This window comes from Sprattus sprattus (genome assembly GCF_963457725.1).
Source record: "Sprattus sprattus genome assembly, chromosome: 15".
NCBI lineage: Eukaryota > Metazoa > Chordata > Actinopteri > Clupeiformes > Clupeidae > Sprattus > Sprattus sprattus.
The window spans coordinates 3,649,332-3,668,513 of NC_137913.1; the positions used below are offsets into that span (position 1 = coordinate 3,649,332).

Consider the following 19,182-nt stretch of genomic DNA (forward strand, 5'->3'; position numbering starts at 1 on the left):
GATAACTGCCACAGTTAAACACTCCCTCATGTCGTCATGGGTAACTGACACAGCAAAAACTCCCTCAGGTCGTCATGAGTAACTGACACAGTTAAACACTCCCTCATGGGTAACTGACACAGTTAAACACTCCCTCAGGTCGTCATGAGTAACTGACACAGTTAAACACTCCCTCAGGTTCTCATGAGTAACTGACACAGTTAAACACTCCCTCAGGTCGTCATGAGTAACTGACACAGTTAAACACTCCCTCAGGTTCTCATGAGTAACTGACACAGTTAAACACTCCCTCAGGTCGTCTTCGATAACTGCCACAGTTAAACACTCCCTCATGAGTAACTCACACAGTTAAACACTCCCTCAGGGTCTCATGAGTAACTGACACAGTTAAACACTCCCTCAGGTCGTCTTCGATAACTGCCACAGTTAAACACTCCCTCATGAGTAACTCACACAGTTAAACACTCCCTCAGGGTCTCATGAGTAACTGACACAGTTAAACACTCCCTCAGGTCGTCTTCGATAACTGCCACAGTTAAACACTCCCTCATGAGTAACTCACACAGTTAAACACTCCCTCAGGGTCTCATGAGTAACTGACACAGTTAAACACTCCCTTGTGTTCTCATGAGTAACTGACACAGGCAAACACTCCCTCATGAGTAACTGACACAGGCAAACACTCCCTCAGGTTCTCATGAGTAACTGACACAGGGTGCAGGGGAGTGCTTGTGCACAGGGATGCAGAGTTTGTTTTTAGACTCAGTCGGCTGCAAGAACTACAAAACATAGCAGGGGGAAAAGGGGAAGCTGTTTTGACCTTTGACCTGGGTCTTCTCCTATCTTACACCCCTCTGTGACGTGGTGGATAGGCTTTCTACGAGACAAATCTTTCATTCTCAGTCAAATCATCTGTCTAAATATTATATCTCTGATATATCTAGGGTACACATTGTTTTTTTTATTTGTATGTGTTTATCATTTGACATTTGGCATTATGTTTCCCTATATCTTCTTGTTCTATATATCTATACCATCTTCCCCTTTTTCAATTAAGAAACGGTATGTTTTAAAAGGGGGTGGGGTGGGGGGGTGGGTTGCTTCCCCAAAAAGTGTGTTCACCAGCCGCTGCAGCCTTAAGCTGTTTGCTCAAAAACAATCTCACAGATGTTTTTGATTATGTTGGCTGTGGTGTCAGTTAATGAACATGCATGTTAGCCTGCTAGACATATCAGTTTAATGGAGCCACCATCTTAATTGCATTTTCCACAAAATACACAGATGAAAAAAACTACATCTATGTGTAAAGACTATAAACTGTATAGGGCTCCTAGATCCATGGACTCAGGACATCTAGTTGAGCCCAGAGTTCAGACTAAATATGTCCAAAATGGCATTTAACTGTTTGCTGCATAGAACTGGAACAAACTAGCAGGAGGTCTTAGATGTGCCCCAAATGTAGTCATTTTTAAATCCAGGATAAAAACATGTATCTTTTCATGTGCCTATGAACGAGCTCTTAACCTACACTCTACTCTCTCTCTGCACCTTACTTGTAATTCTATTGTTTATCTTTTAATAATATTACTCTATTTTATTTACGACTTTTTATACTATGTAATTGTATAATAGTTAAAAACATTTAGAGGACTGTATGCTATTAATACACAACCAACCAATTATGGCTAAAACACACACAATACATGTATATAGACAGGTGATACAGTGCGCAGAAGTTATTATCTTGTGGGAGCATATCATCATCTTGTCTCAACTTGTCTTCTGCTCACATAATAATAACTGCTAACTTGCTCCCACAAGATAATGACTTATCACAGACACAGTATCACCTCACGGGACTTTAAGGGGTCCGTAAGCTATATATGTGCTTTGAGAAAACATTTTTTTTTTTTTTAAAGAAAACGTCAAACTGTCCCCTTGTTACAACCCTAGACAGTTAAACCCGGTTTCACATAAATAGACCAAGTATGCACTGAAGTTTTGGATAGAATGACAAAATAATATTTGTGTCGAACATTTGTGTTCTGGGTGAAGAGTCTGGCTGCGGCACGCAATTGCGCGCGCACACACATACACACACAACCGACAGTGTAAAGTGGAGAATTTATTCAGAAAATGTTTACACTGTGAAATGGCATCCAGTTACATAGGCTCTCCCCCCCCCCCCCCCCCCCCCCCCCCGTTCTTCTGTGCAGCGACGAACACTTGTTCGTCATTCACCAACATTTTCTATATGCATGTCTTCATTCCCAGTAGGCAGCATACGAGAATTAAAACACTTCATAATTGAGTCACGTTAATTTCCTGTGGCATTGAGTTTTATCTACGAAAGCCTCTCTGTCCTCTAGTGGGCATATGCAGTAACTGCAAGAGTATCTGGTCAGGTGAGCTGAAGTCCGACAAAGTGCTCTGAATTGAGAGATCGGGTGATGATGGAGCGTCAGCAAGGCAACTTGAATCCGCCAAACAACTGTCTGTTCGTACAAAAACACAGCGTTTAAATACAGCATTACATTACACATTTGTAGACAAATACATCGATTTCATCATAACTGACACACGGTCCACTTTGTTTTTGTTTGATAAGTCTTTTTTAAAGAAATGTCTCATGAAAGAAAATTATTTAACAATGGCGATAATTTCTCACCGGCACTGCAGCACACGCCAGGGGCGGCACAGCGGCTGCCGTGAGACCCACACACTTTGCCCGGGTTATCGCACGGGCTGAAGAGGAAGCTCTCCTGCGCACATGCTGCCGTCTCCACGGAGCCCATGAAGCAGCCACGGTCCTCCAGGCAGCAGATGCTGGGGCCGAAGCATCGACCGCGCCTCCCCGGACCACAAGTCAGGCACTGCCCCCAAAATAAACAAATTCATCGATGTAGTGTTTTCACAGAGCTTCATTTGCAACTTAAGCGGAACATACAACGAAATGCGTCTTCAACAACAGGCAGCACATGCATAATGGAACAGCAAAACGCGCAATGGAACGTGCGTAAAACCGAGACGCTGCAATTTACTCTACACGTTTGCCGCTACTGCATGCCTAAAGTTCAGGATAAAGAGCCGCTGAGTACCTGTCTGATGTTTAAAGTTTAGGATAAAGAGCCGCTGGGCACCTGTCTGATGCTTAAAGTTTAGGATAAAGAGCCGCTGGGCACCTGTCTGATGCTTAAAGTTTAGGATAAAGAGCCGCTGGGCACCTGTCTGATGCTTAAAGTTTAGGATAAAGAGCCGATGAGTACCTGTCTGATGGCGCTGTCTGGAAACGAGCGCTTCCCACCGCGCGGACAATTTTGAATGTAGCACGCCGATGAAAGCGCGAGGAGACACAGGAGACACAGGGGTACAGCACAGCCAGGCATCGCGTGTAGGAGTATTCGCAGTCTCAGAACGAGGAGCGCCCGTTAACATTTGACAATCGCGGTGAAGGTTTTTATCCCCCCGAACTGAAGCATCTTGACGTCATATTTATCGTAAGCCATTCATGGACAAACCACGTCCTAGTGACAAGCCACTGCGACCTTTGGTTTATCATACACAACTAAACCCCTCTGTCACTGCAATCATTTGGTCTTATATAGAACTAAACTTTCAAGAATAAAACAGAGCAAAGACATTTCAATATTGTTAGAACCAGAAATCTACTCAAAACTCCAATTGCTCGTTACATTATACAGCACGCCCAATATATCTTTCCAGATACACAGAGCACACATCATGGAAGGCATCATGGAATGAGTTTACCTCTTATTCCCTTCACTGGTTTTTATTTTATATTAAAAAATACAATCATCATCGGAGCATGCTTTATACTATTTAGCCACAGTTTCATTCGCAAAACATTTGAAATAAAAGAATGTGACCAATTTAACTGCGGTTTCTTTTCAGTTTATTTCACAAAAACTTGTGCAGAGGTCAAATGGTAGGTCAAAGGTGAGGAGTGTGAAAGGGTCTCCATCAGGCAAAGTTTTTAATCTGCTGACAGAGAGAGAGAGAGAGAGGGACAGAGAGAGAGAGAGAGAGAGAGAGGGACAGAGAGAGAGAGAGAGAGAGAAAGAGAAAGAGAGAGGGACAGAGAGAGAGAGAGAGAGGGACAGACAGAGAGAGAGAGAGAGAGGGACAGACAGAGAGAGAGAGAGAGAGAAAGAGAAAGAGAGAGAGGGACAGAGAGAGAGAGAGAGAGGGACAGACAGAGAGAGAGAGAGAGAGAGAAAGAGAAAGAGAGAGAGAGGGACAGAGAGAGAGAGAAAGAGAAAGAGAGAGGAGTAGTAGTGAGAGGACAAAGACAAAGTGAAGAAGGGATTAGGAGGCCATGTCTGTCACTTCCTGCTCACGCATCTTATGTGCCAAAATGAACCGCTTGTCCAGCGGAGGAGAACACGACACACACACACACACACACACACACACACCTACACACACACCTACACACACACACACACACACACACACACACACACACACACACACACACACACACTCACACCTACACACACACACACACACACACACACACACACACACACACACACACACACACACACACACACACACACACACACACACACGGCTCTGACCTCCAGCGGCCTGGACTACGCCTTCCTTCCTTCCTCCTTCTTTCTTCCTTTCTTCCTTTGTTTCCACTCAGTGCCATGCAGCCTTGGGCCTCTCAGCACTCCTCTTCATCTCTTTCACACTCACCTCCTCCACCTCCTCCTCCTCCTCCTCCTCCTCCTCCTCCTCTTGCTCTCTCTGAAGTCCTTGCAAACATTTTCATTTCCACTGTCCAAGGCCCCCAGCCTGAGCCCTGGGCCACATGACCAGAGGTGCGCCATTTAATGACTGCAGCGGGCATAGATATCATATATAAAGGCTAGAGGTCTTACGGCAAAATGGCCGCCATGTGTGGACATTCGACTTCGAAGGCCAGAAACGCGGGCGAGACATCTAGCCTTTATATATGATATCTATGGCAGAGGGCATCCACGCGATCACATGACCAGAGGTGCGCCATTTAATGACTGCAGCGGGCATCCACGTAACGGGGGTGGAGAACATATATCAAGCATGTCACGTGTGGCACGTATGTCAAGCATGTCACGTGTGGCACGTATGTCAAGCATGTCACGTAACGTGAAAATGTCCAGTGTACCGGATGAGAAAACATTAATTCATCCTGAGGAAACATCCTGAGGAGCTCAAGTGAGGCACAGATGACGCCGTTCTCTGCCAGAACTCCACACTGTACTTTACAGTGCATCTTGCCAGTGAACTGCTGTGGCCTGAGTGTGTGTGTGTAGGTCCAACTGGGGGTCCATTTTGTGCCGTAGTCACCAGCGGTTACCAGTTGACAGTGGTCAGTGGTGCACACGTGTCACTGCTGTGGCCTGAGTGTGTGTTTTTAGGTCCGACTGGGGGTCCATTTTGTGCCGTGGTCACCAGCGGTCAGTGGTCACCAGCGGTCAGTGGTCACCAGTGGTCAGTGGTCTCCAGCGGTTACCAGTTGTCAGCGGTTACCAGTTGTCAGTGGTCACCAGCGGTTACCATCGGTCAGTGGTCAGTGGTGCACACGTGTCACTGCACTGGCTGGGGCAGCAGAGCCGCAGGTTGGGCAGATGATCTGGGGTCCTCCGGCATTTGATGGAGAGTTGCGGGTGAGGCATGGGCGGCAGAGGAGATGCCTGCATGGGAGCGCGTAGGCCGTGGGACTGGTGGGATAGCGGGTGAGAGACACGGAGCACTGGGCACACTGGTCCTCACCTGAGAGATGAAGAGAAGAGGAATAAAAGAGACTCATTACTTAGAGAAGAGACACATCTCAGATGAGGCCCAAGCATTCAATAACTCCCCAACAGTCACCACGAGCTCAATGACCCCCTTTGACCTGTGCACACATCCCTCTTTGAGTCAGGCCGTCGTCAAGGCAACATGTCCACTAAGGCTCAAGTCAGGCCGTCGTCAAGGCAACATGTCCACTATGGCTTGAGTCAGGCTGTCGTCAAGGCAACATGTCCACTAAGGCTTGAGTCAGGCAGTCGTCAAGGCAACATGTCCACTAAGGCTTGAGTCAGGCCGTCGTCAAGGCAACATGTCCACTAAGGCTCGAGTCAGGCCGTCGTCAAGGCAACATGTCCACTAAGGCTTGAGTCAGGCCGTCGTCAAGGCAACATGTCCACTAAGGCTTGAGTCAGGCCGTCGTCAAGGCAACATGTCCACTAAGGCTTGAGTCAGGCCGTCGTCAAGGCAACATGTCCACTAAGGCTTGAGTCAGGCCGTCGTCAAGGCTACATGTCCACTAAGGCTTGAGTCAGGCCGTCGTCAAGGCAACATGTCCACTAAGGCTTGAGTCAGGCCGTCGTCAAGGCAACATGTCCACTAAGGCTTGAGTCAGGCCGTCGTCAAGGCTACATGTCCACTAAGGCTTGAGGAAACAGCTCTACCAGCAGAGACAGGTGAATGACACGATTGGAACATCAAGCTGCAGGACAGTGTACATAAAGGCAGCCACCAGGGGGCGTGACACACAATGTTAGTTTACAGCTGTACACTTATGTTTAACTCTTTTTATTGGTGTTTTTTGGGTAATCAATACAATTATACAATTACACATCACAAATCTAATTATTTACAGCTGTACACTTGAATGAAAAGACAACATACGCAATGTTAGTTTACAGCTTGACACTTAAATGAAATTTAAGACAACATACACAATGGTAGTTTACAGCTGGACACTTGAATGAAAAGACAACATACACAATGGTAGATTTACAGCTGACACTTGAATGAAAAGACAACATACACAATGGTAGATTACAGCTGGACACTTGAATGAAAAGACAACATACACAATGGTAGATTTACAGCTGGACACTTGAATGAAAAGACAACATACACAATGGTAGATTTACAGCTGGACACTTGAATGAAAAGACAACATACACAATGGTAGATTTACAGCTGACACTTGAATGAAAAGACAACATACACAATGGTAGATTTACAGCTGGACACTTGAATGAAAAGACAACATACACAATGGTAGATTTACAGCTGACACTTGAATGAAAAGACAACATACACAATGGTAGATTTACAGCTGACACTTGAATGAAAAGGGAAGGAGTGACACAGACAACTGCTGTTCTGATTTTAGTGAGTGAAATCAGTAACTCCTCTGATATTCATCTGAAATCACAGTCTAGTGCTGATTTTAGTGAGTGAAATCAGTAACTCCTCTGATATTCATCTGAAATCACAGTCTAGATCTGATTTTAGTGAGCGAAAGATTAACTGCCCTGATATTCATCTGAAATCACAGTCTAGTGCTGATTTTAGTGAGTGAAATCAGTACATGTTCTGATATTCATCTGAAATCACTGATTTCTCCCCTAGGCTACATAAAATACCTGTCAAAACGGTTCAGGTCTTTCTTGTAATGTACAAAAATGAATATGGTTACTTGTCACTGAGTTGCTATTCACACTGACAATAACAAACATGTTTGTAAACAAGCTTTCTTCCCAGCATGCCTTACTGTGTTTGCCAAATGTACCCTGTATCTCCGTTCCCTCTCCACGTCTGATTGCCATTTGATTGACAGGTGAGTGTGCACGCACCTGTGTGTGGGGTGTGAGCCTGCGGCCTCCTCTGGCTGGTGTAGGAGGGGCGCCCCTGCAGAGCACAGCTCAGGGCCGCGTCCAGACTGGCCGACAGACGCTCCTCGTGGGAGCCTTAAGGAGAAGCACACACACACACACACACACACACACACACACACACAGGAGGAGGACACCTGGAGGTCAGTCAACAGAGTAAAACAACACACAGCAAGACCAGATATGCAGCCTCAGAGAACAGCATACAGACAGACAGACAGACAGACAGACACACACAGACAGACAGACAGACAGACAGACAGACAGACAGACAGACAGACAGACAGACAGACAGGACAGACAGACAGGCAGACAGACAGACAGACAGACAGATACACACAGACAGACAGACAGACAGACAGACAGACAGGCAGGCAGACAGACAGACAGACAGACAGACAGACAGGCAGACAGACAGACAGACAGACAGACAGACAGACAGACAGACAGACAGGACAGACAGACAGACAGACACACAGACACACAGACACACACAGGCAGACAGACAGACAGACAGACAGACAGACAGACAGACAGACAGACAGATAGGACAGACAGACAGGCAGACAGACAGACAGACAGACAGACAGACAGACAGACACACACAGACAGACAGACAGGACAGACAGACAGGCAGACAGACACACACAGACAGACAGACAGGACAGACAGACAGACAGGCAGACAGACAGACAGACAGACACAGACAGACAGACAGACAGACAGACAGACAGACAGACAGACAGACAGACAGACAGACAGACACACACAGACAGACAGACAGGACAGACAGACAGGCAGACAGACAGACAGGGAGACAGACAGGGAGACAGACAGACAGACAGACACACAGACAGACAGGACAGGCAGGCAGGCAGGCAGGCAGACAGGGAGACAGACAGACAGACAGATAGACAGATAGACAGGACAGGAAGGGATAACAAAGATCAGAAGAAGAAAAGCAGACCATAGAGTACCGGTACATCATCAAAGCAAAGTTCTAGAGCGGAGAATGCAACTCAACGCAATTAAAGCACTGGAAGAACCCATCAGAGAGGACATGTGGGCGAGAACAGGAAAAGGAGATAAATAAAGAGGGAACAGTATTGGGAGAGCAGCACACAAGGAGGCACTGAGAGAAGAGCAGGGTGTTAAACTTGATCCACCTTATGGAGAACAGCTGGAGACTAAACCAGGTGGGAGTGAAGGACACTCAGGTCTGCACAGAGAATACGGGACTGAAAACTGGCAGGAAAGTCCATAGGAAGGAAAAGGAGGCACACAAACACACACCCACACCCACACACACGAACACACACACACGAACACACAGCCACACACACAGACAGACACACACTTACACACACACACACACACACACACACACACACACACACACATCACACAGACACACAGCCACACACACACACACACACACACACACACACACACACACACACACACACACAGCCACACACACACACACACACTCTTGGCTATATCAGCGCCTCACCTGTGGGGTGTGTGTGCTGGTCCGCTCTTGTTCTCTTGCGTTGTTCCAGAGTGTTCTCTGCTCTCGGAGACGTACTGTTAGCCTCGGAGCGTCCCCTCTGTTCGTCCACATCTGGGGTTGGAGCGTCCAGACCTCTCTTCCTCTCCACATCTGGAGTCGGAGCGTCCAGCCCTCTCTTCCTCCTCAGAGCTGGACTCTCCGCTCCACCTGCTTGCGTCACCCCCCCTCCACCCAGGCCTCGGTTACTGGGCGCCCCGTTACTGAAGGTGGATGTGTGGCCGTCCGCAGCAGCGTTACCTGGAGGGCAGCTGGGTGGGGGGTGTGAGGTCAGTGACCTGGGGGCTGACCCGGGCACCTGTGGCGGTTTGTGTGTCTGTGCCAGGGTAGGGGTCCGAGGGATGAGCCTGGAAGCCTGAGGGCCCTGGTTGGCGGCGCCCCCTTCTTTGCCCCCGCAGACGCCCGGCCGCCCCCCTCTCCGGAGGATCAGCTGGTCAATGCGGGTCTTCAGGAGCGGGCACGGCAGGGCCTTGGAGTCCGCCGTGAAGGGCACGCCCGTGAAGGGGTCGCTCGGCAACCGTCCCCAGGTGGCCTCGCGCCGCTGGTACTCCTCCAGGGAGCTGAGGTCCACCACCGCCCCGCCGGGCAGCACCATGGGCAGAACCATCAGCTCCTGGGTCAGGGGGTCCAGGAACTCCTCCGGGATGGCGTCGTCTGGGTCAGTGGCGAGATCCGAGGGGTGGGCGGGGGCCGAGGCAGGCGGTGTGGGGGGCATGAGGGGTTTTGAGGGTGCCAGGGGGGGGCGGAGGGCCCTCTGGAAGTCCTCCAGAGCTTCAGGGGGGCAGGAACGAGCGGGGAGCCCCCACACGGACAGCGCTTTGAACCCCAGCTGCGAGCCCGCGCTGCTGAAGGGGATGCTCAGACGCAGGCGCGCCACGCTGCCCAGGGATTGCGGCCCGCGGCTCCAGAGGTCTGAGTGCGCGGCGCCGGGGGAGGGCGCCGGGGGCGGGTGAGGGAAAGGGGCTCGATGGCGGAATCGGGGGGCGCGGAAGCACACCTGCACCCCCTCCCGCATCTCACAGCGCCCCACCTGGAGGAAGTGCCCCTGGGTGGGGTCGGAGGCGGCGTCGGAGCTGCTGTGAACCTCCACCTTGATAGATAGATAGATAGATAGATGGATACTTTATTAATCCCGAGGGTAATTAAGGTCATCCAGTAGCTTATACACTTAACTCACAAACATACATACAGTGCCGCTTGAAAGTATGTGAACCCCTTGAGCACTTAAGAGTTTTCTGTTGTTTTACCATGATTTTTCATTTTTTCCATCACCAATTTTCCATAGATGAAATGTCAGGTTTATGTTTATCATTTGCATGTACTTGTTTAGAGGGAATTGTTTGATAAAAAAAAAAAGAAAAATCATGGTGAAACAACAGAAAACTCTTGTGTTCAAGGGTTCACATACTTTCAAGTGGCACTGTACATGAATCACAATAAAAACAATACACATAGGGAGAACATGTACACAGGGAGTAGGGTGTTTACAGGTACAGGATAAATCTGGCTCTATATAACAGTGTGCATTACATGTGACAGTGTTGAAAGTAGTGGAGAGTAGTGCAAGGAGTGCAGAGAGTGTTCACCTTGCGGGTGGCGCCGCCCTGGTGGTCCATCCCCTCCGGCCACAGCTCCACGTCCACCCGGCACACCTCCACCTGCCAGCGGAACCCCAGCGTCACCTGGACGGGCGGCCGCAGGAAGTACTCCAGTTTGAAGCCACGCCTACGAAGGGCGGGGTCCTCAGAGAGCAGGTTGGAGACGTCATAGCCATCGGCACACAGCTGGGGAACACACACACACACACAGACACACACACAAGAACAGGTTGGAGACGTTACCACCATCATTAGCTGCTTCTCTCTAAGGGACAGCACAAGGCCAGCTGACTCACTAAGGCATCCTCAAACACACATACACCTTCCTGACCCTGGTCAGAACACACACACCTCCCTGACCCTGGTCAGAACACACACACACACACACACACACACACACACACACACACACACACACACACACACACACACACACACACACACATACACACACACCTCCCTGACCCTGGTCAGAACTGAGGGGAATATGTTCAAAGGACTAAGGGACCTCTGTGCGCATGGAAAAGACATTATGTACTGCATAGCAGGGCTGGCTTAATCAATAAATGAATACACTTAGGTGTCTTTTGTTTTCTCAAACATTTTTGGAGGTCTAAATAGGCCTACCAACACCTTTGGATAGCTTCTTTGCAGAGAGAATGTAAACAAGTTAAAATACAAAATCAGTCCACTTTTGCAAAATATTTGAAAGGAGAGTGCATCGATTAATTTTGCCTTAATCTATCTAGGGATCATTACAAAGTAAAACAACCTTCAAATATTCATTTCAATTCAATTAATTTGATATAGTGCCAAAACAATAAAATGATCTCAAGGCGCTTTACAGAGCCCAGTGCCTGGACCCACTTGGAGCAAAGCAGTCTTTAAAGGCCAGATAAATGTGTCAGTGTGGACCCAAAACAGATCTAAAAATAGGTTACAGGTTGACAAATCTTTTGAATTCAGTCTCACTAGTTTGTGTGATGTCTCAGCCACCCCTTATAGGTGTGTTGGTTGTTGATAGTTTGCCCCTTCCAGCAGGATACTCCTAATGAAGAACCCTCAAGGAGCCTTATACACGATAAAACACACTTTTTTTCATTTTTTTTGCCGAACTGGACTGATTTTGTTATTGCATGCTGCATATATTCAATTATTAGATCTTAATATATGGTATAAATACCAGCATTGAACACTTTATCAGAATAAGATGATGTTTTTAACTTGTTTAACAATGACCTTGTCCTTTAGGTACATAATATAGGGATGGATTCACATATGATAATCTATGTGAACTGAATCCTCAGATCCTGCCCGGTCTCCAGTCCTCTGTACAGTGAAGAATATGAGCTAGGTATTCCGTCAGACTGATTACAAATGCAAGTGTGTCATCAGTTTTTATTAAAAAAGGAAGTATTTTATGTATTCTATAACAGTAAGTTTAAGGAGTACCTTATTGTCCTCAACAGTGGTCTGAAATGGTGGTATATGTATTCTATAACAGTACGTTAAAGGGGTCCCTTATTGCACTGAACAGTGGTCTGAAAGGGGGGTATATGTATTCTATAAGAGTGAGTTTAAGGGGTACCTTATTGCACTGGACAGTGGTCTGAAAGGGTGGCTGGCAAAGGTTGACCACCATGATCCTCAGAAGGCCTGACAACAAGGACAACAACAAACCTGCAGTTAGCCAGCGTAGGGGGAAATGCTGAAGTTGGATTAACAAAAGATTTTTATTGTAAAATATACCAATGCTGGAATAACTCTACAGCCATGGCAAAAAAAATGTGGTTTACCAATATCACTGCATTCACTTCTTTGTGTTTCAAGCCATCTAACACCTCAAACAGAGAATCAAAATGTGAACAAGCACAGGGACAAGCGCTCATCACTTTAAATTACACTATTCTCTAGCTAGTAGATCTGGAGGAATGACACACAACCCCCACTTCTCCTTTAACCAAAATGTGATGCATTGTCTAAAGCCCAAAGCCAGGATTTCGTGGGAATTGTACCTAGGCTCACTCATACAAGCTGGTGTCATTGTGTCTACTGCTACTAAAGAACTTCAACTGCAGGACGAGACGAGCTGGCGTCGTTGTATTCTAAACATTTTAACTTAGCCTACAGACATCGATGTTAGGACTTAGATTGTATTCAGATGTAGTTAGCTCACCTATCTATACTAGAGTTCCCAGTCTTACATCTCATACTCCCTCTCTTACAATAAACTCAATTTTGAAACGTTATATTCGGTGAAAAGCTGCATTTACTGTCAGCTAAGGATATCCCCAATTGCCATTTTATTACTAAGGATATCTCTAATTGCAAGTTTATAACCAATCAACTCAAGTGCTAACTAGCAGGCGAGTCGACATGTTAACGTAACTGATTTTCTGCAAGCTAACGTAAGTGTTTCGTTTAATGAGGACAATTACGGTAATAATGTAATTGCATTTCAAATACCATAAATAGTTAGCTTACAGAAGTGCTACAACTTCACGCTCACTTACATGTGCCTTCTCAGAAAGCTGAAATATGATAGCGTGGTCTTCCTGTATCTACGAGTACCGGACGAGTACATGCTAAGATGCACTTCTTCACTACGAAGCACAGGCAAACTAATACCACACACTGCAATACTGCCACCAAGAGTATTAGCTATGTACTGCAGCTATGTACTACACTACAGACTGTATGAGCTTGGCAAAGTGGCCAATTTTACATACATAGATGTGATAGTTCACAGTAATTAAATACGAGTAAAAATAAAAAACAATTTTAATAGAGGGAAAATACATAATACTTAACACACAAATTGATCTGAAGTCCTGAATGAATTTAATGCCATAGATCAAGGTTCTCTTCAGCTTCCTTGGCTCAGCACCATGCCAGTTCATCCATTGCCCTTGCTTTGACACACACACACACACACACACACACGCACGCACGCACGCACACACACACACACACACACCATGTTGGTGAGTCCTTGCTGTCCACCAGCTGTGTGATGCCCGCCATTCTACTATGGCTGGCCGGATTAACAATATGGGCAACTGGGCAAATGCCCAGGGGCACCAAGCAACCGTATTTTTAATTAAAAAATATATATATAAAAAATGTAATTGCAATAAATCTATACTGTCTCTTACGCAATGCCCCTTCTGCACAGAGTACAGACCACATTCACTGACACACTCTACCCTGGGTTTAGGATGTTGTATTATAAGACATCACATCAGCAAAGATTTTGTGACTGTATGTATCTGAATACCTGAATAGCCTTTACGAGTGATCAGTGCAAATTTGAAATGTGTATTTCATTTAGATTGATTTGATATTTGAAATGCTGTGGCTTTCTTTCCACAAGCCAATCTTTCTGGAATAAAATCAATTTCTAAATAGTTGGGTATTTGATGTGTTGCTTTTACATTCATACAAACATCAGATTTATAAAATAGAATTAGGTCAACACATGACCCTCCTGCACAGAGTACAGACCACATTCACTGACACACTCTACCCTGGGTTTAGGATGTCCAAGTTTAATTTATAACTTCAGACACTGATAGTGATTATCTACCTCATTTATGTAGTGTCTACCCAGTACATAAAGAAAATGTTACCACCTGCTGGTCATTATGGTGTACTGAACTGTCATACTCAACTTCAATGTTCAGAAAAAAGCTTCTAATTGAGCAGTCAGATAAAACAGGCCATGTATAGGCAGCACACATACTCAAGGTTTGTGCCTTAGATGAGGAAAAATCATTTAAGGACTGTACATGAAATATTTATTTGTGCATATTTTACACGTATGTGCTTTTCTGAGTTTCATTTTCATTGAAACCAATCAGCAACTGCATGCATGGCCACACCCTTTACAAGAAGCAGAAAGCAGACATATTTATTCGGTTCTCAGTGTGTGCGGTGTTTGTGTTAAAGTTGGAGAATGGCAGAAGGCTCAACAAAGGACCACGAATTGTTCACTTGTCCAGTGTGTCTGGATCTCCTGAAAGAGCCGGTGACTATTCCCTGTGGACATAGTTACTGTATGGGCTGCATTAAGGACTGCTGGGATCGGGAAGATCAGAAGGGAGACTACAGTTGCCCCCAGTGCAGACAGACGTTCACTCCAAGGCCTGCGTTGAACAAAAACAACATATTTTCTGCACTAGTGGAGGAAATGCGGAAGACTTCAATCCAGGCTGCTTCTCCTGTCGATAAATACACTGAACCTGGACAAGCGCTGTGTGACGTTTGCACTGGAGAAAAAAGCAAAGCTGTCAAGTCCTGCCTGGATTGTCTGTTGACCTACTGTGAAGCTCACTACAAAGTCCACAACCTGATGAACCCAGGACGTAAACACAAAGTGATTGACGCCACTACGGACCTACAGGAAAGGATCTGCTCTCAGCATGAGAAGGCACTGGAGATCTTCTGCAAGACTGACCAGAGTTGCATCTGCTACCTGTGTACAATGGACGAACACAGTGGACACAAGACCGTCTCAGCTGCAGCAGAAAGAGCTGAGAAACAGGTAAACATTTCAAAAATGAAGTTCTTTCCTGTAGTTTGACGTGGATAAAATGTGGTGAAATGATCCTGTAAGAGGCTTTATTGAAGCTTAACTTTCAATTAATTTCTTAATTGAGTGGCTTGTATTCAATTCAAGTAGAAAACTGACTGCAATACCTAATTAAAACTATTTTAGTTTTGTATTACAATTTCCTTTTTTTTTTAGAAGCCTTTTGCCATACAATACATTAAAAAGGTGTACAGCAAGCAACATGTGGCAGGTCATGAAAGTATTAGTCTGCCAACATTTTTTATAATAATTCGAATTCCCTGTTCAATTACTGTCCATCAAACGTTGTATTATGACTGAATAAGCCACACTACCCGGTGATGACAGGAGGTAGTTTGTTAGTTTGTTATTAGAGGCTCAGCTATTTTTGTATGACTTATGGTAATAAATGATTGGGTATGTTTGTGTCCACAGAAGCAGGTGGGGGAGACCCAGAGGAGATTCCAGCAGAGAATCCAGAAGAGAGAGAAGGAGCTGCAGGAGCTGAGGAAGGCTGTGGAGACTCTCAAGGTGAGAACTGACCAGAGACGAAAAAAAGGGTGGTTTAAGGGGGCATTTCAAACGCCTAATTTAAAACCAGTAATTAGCTATCTTCCTGACACCAAGGGAGGAGCTATGTGGAAGACCACGTTTTAGTGCCTCTGCTTTAAATCAGTGTTGGCAACAACATTTACATTTAGTCATTTAGCAGACGCTTTTGTCCAAAGCGACGTACAAGGGAGAGACAATCAGGCTAAGAGCAATAGAGACCTGGTGTAACAATAAATACTACTTTACATAAGAAATAGAAAACTACAAACAGTTGAGTCCTTTCATGAAGGTTTGATTGAGTGAACTGCTTCAGATGGACCCCCTACTCTGTGTGTATCTCCAAACAGAGCTCTGCACGGACAACAGTGGAAGACTGTGAGAGGATCTTCACTGAGATGATCCAGCGCATTGAGGGAAGGCGCTCTGAGGTGAGACGGCTCCTTAAAGCTCAGGAGGAGCGTGAGGTGAGTGAGGCTGAAGAACTGCTGAAGCAGCTGGAGCAGGAGATTGCTGAGCTGAAGAGGAGAGATGATGAACTAGACCAGCTGCCACACACAGAGGATCACATCCATTTCCTCAAGGTAACGTTTGTCACCAATGATGAAAGGGTGGTAAGAACACATTTCTGGTTGATTCAGAAAAATATTTGAGAAGATTTTACAAGTTTGCCACATTCTCTGATTTTATTAGTAAATGATTTGGTTAAATTAAACTAAAAATGACTCACTTCTCTTTCTTTTCTGTCTCTTATTCTTCTTAGAGATTCCAGTCCGTCTGTGTATCAGATGAGTATAAAGACCTACCTAGTGTAGCTGTCAATCAAACAGTCTCTTTTGAGGGCGTGAAGGCCTCTGTCTCTGCGCTGAAGCAGCAAGTAGAAGACTTCTGCAAGAAGGAGGTCATCAAGATATCTGAAGAAGGTGCGGGAATTAAGTTTCCAATTTGCAAAAAAAAATATTGATGTTTATTCATAGCTTTTTAGTTTCAGGTGTATCTAGCCCATTGTGTCCCTTAAAACAGGGGAACTTTAATGTTGATGTTAGTTCATAGCTTTTTAGTTTCTGGTATGTCAAGTTTCCGGTACTTAATCTCACAACAGAACAAGATCTGTTAACTTTTGCGGGGGACTTTAAATTAATCCTCAATTTATAGTAACATGATGCCACAATTTGACATTTTTTTAAATTATGGTTTTGTAGGCAAAATAGTTTTGGTACCATCCTCAAATTCATTTTGATAGTATATGGTCATATGAAGGACAGATAAATACATGTGTCTTTCCCACTAGCCATCCAGGGTATGCCCTATGTAGTTCTGTATACCGGGCTGGAATACCCTGCAAAAGTTAAAATACAAGCTTTCACAGCATGACATTGCTAGCTATACTGCCAGTAGACAGCAGTTAGTGTGTTGGCAAGCTTCTATCAGTCAACTGGGCTGTTAGTGGTGTTTGCAAGGTTCTTGCATGCCTTGTAGGTAGTTAGCTTGCTAGTTTTGGAACAGAACTCCTTATTGCTGCTTTAAGAAAACTAATATGATTGTGTAGGGAAAGTAGGCGATATTTTCTAAGCCTGAACTCAGTAGAAAAATCAAACTGAAGATGTAGACTCAGTAAGTGGAGTTCAAAGGAAAATAATCTGATATTTTCTTGAAAATAAACCTTTAAACTGAGTTTCATCCCCATTCCATATTCCAACACTTACTCTGTCTCCACAGTAACCAGAATCAAGACTCTATTGCCCCCTGAGCCAAAGACAAGACCGGAGTTCCTGCAATGTGGGTAACACAGAAACCATTTCAAATACTGGAGAACACAAGTTTGACAGACATCACAGACACATCCGTGTGGTGTGTGGGTGTGTAGGTGTGTAGGGTGTCATGGATGTTTCACATGAAAAACAATAGTGTAATTGGGGTAGATTACTGAGTACAAATAGTATATCTTAAATGTCCTCTAGTGTGATTTTGTGTGTGTGTGACTTAAACACCTGCACTAACTAACAGAGCACAGATAATTTCACACGTACAACTCAGAGGGCAAACACAGTGTTTATTTTTCTACCTGAAGAAGTCAGACTGTCCCTCTGTCTGTTGATACATGTTGTGTGTGTTAAACCATCTGATTATTCTGTACACACCAATCCTGATTCATTTGTTCTTCTCTCGTCAGATTCCTCTCATTTTACACTGGATCCAAACACTCCATACAGAGCTCTCTTTCTTAGCGAAGGAAACAGTAAGATTGAACTGAAGCTGCGTCAGTCCAGTTCTCACCCTGACCATCCAGAGAGATTTCAGAATGTGTATCAAGTGCTGTGTAAGGAGAGTGTGTCTGGACGATGCTATTGGGAGGTTGAGTGGAGTGGAGAGGGGATTTCCATAGCAGTCTCATATAAAGGAATCAACAGGACAGGTTGGGCTAATGAAAGTACTTTTGGACGAAATGATCAGTCTTGGAGTGTAGAGTACAATTCCACAAACTGCTCTTTCTGGCATAATAATCAAGAGACACATCTTTCTCCCATCTGCAGTAATAAAATAGGTGTGTATGTGGACTGCAGGGCTGGAACTCTGTCCTTCTATAGTGTCTCTAACGCAATGACCCTCCTGCACAGAGTACAGACCACATTCACTGACACACTCTACCCTGGGTTTAGGATGATATATTATGACACACCAACAAAGATTTTGTGAATATGTACCTGAATACCTGAATAGCCTTCATGAGTGATCAGTTAGTGATCGGTAGGCCTAAATGTGTTTTTCATTTAGATTGATTTTATGTTTGAAATGTTGTGTCTGTCTACCAACAAGCCAATCTTTCTTGAATAAAATTATTTTCTAAATAGTTGGGCTTTTGATGTGTTGCTTTAACATTCAGTGCAGACAAATATCATGTCAGATTAATAAAATAGAATTAGGTCAACACATGACCCTTCTGCACAGAGTAGGCTACAGACCACATTCACGGACACACTCTACCCTGGGTTTGGGGATGTACAAGTATACATTTTTTTTTTACTTCAGACACTGATAGTGATTTTCTACTTCCTTTATGTACCACGTGTCTACCCAGTACATAAAGAAAATATCAACATCTGCTTGTCATTATGTATGGAGGATTATAGGGGCCAAAACTAAATACATAAATAAATAAATCGCGTGGTGCCTAACAACTCCCCGTACCTGTTCTAAAATCAGCGCAAACCA

General features: G+C 45.1%; 3 protein-coding genes across 3 annotated transcripts in view; 1 reads left to right on the forward strand and 2 right to left on the reverse strand.

The window, feature by feature from the left end:
• avp (arginine vasopressin) overlaps positions 1 to 3,386 on the reverse strand; it is a gene marked incomplete at both ends in the record, with an annotated part of 3,621 nt that extends 235 nt beyond the window's left edge. The window contains 2 exons of the mRNA XM_080851913.1: positions 2,669 to 2,873; positions 3,267 to 3,386. Of these exons, the coding sequence (XP_080708039.1) occupies positions 2,669 to 2,873; positions 3,267 to 3,386 (325 nt within the window). The remainder of the gene's footprint in view (positions 1 to 2,668; positions 2,874 to 3,266) is intronic.
• Positions 3,387 to 5,581: 2,195 nt separating this feature from the next.
• Positions 5,582 to 12,769, reverse strand: ubox5 (U-box domain containing 5; the record flags this gene model as incomplete). The annotated part of the gene is made up of 6 exons (XM_080852693.1): positions 12,647 to 12,769; positions 12,439 to 12,506; positions 10,839 to 11,036; positions 9,196 to 10,342; positions 7,644 to 7,757; positions 5,582 to 5,784 (listed from the first exon to the last, which is right to left on the reverse strand). The coding sequence occupies exons 2-6, from the start codon at positions 12,490 to 12,492 to the stop codon at positions 5,582 to 5,584; spliced, it is 1,716 nt and encodes a 571-aa protein (XP_080708819.1). The 5' UTR covers positions 12,493 to 12,506; positions 12,647 to 12,769.
• A 2,036-nt stretch (positions 12,770 to 14,805) lies between these two features.
• Positions 14,806 to 18,666, forward strand: LOC308376561 (tripartite motif-containing protein 16-like; the record flags this gene model as incomplete). Its single annotated transcript, XM_080852938.1, has 6 exons — positions 14,806 to 15,393; positions 15,856 to 15,951; positions 16,320 to 16,553; positions 16,733 to 16,892; positions 17,689 to 17,748; positions 18,143 to 18,666. The coding sequence occupies 6 exons, from the start codon at positions 14,806 to 14,808 to the stop codon at positions 18,664 to 18,666; spliced, it is 1,662 nt and encodes a 553-aa protein (XP_080709064.1).
• Between the last annotated feature and the right edge of the window lie 516 nt (positions 18,667 to 19,182).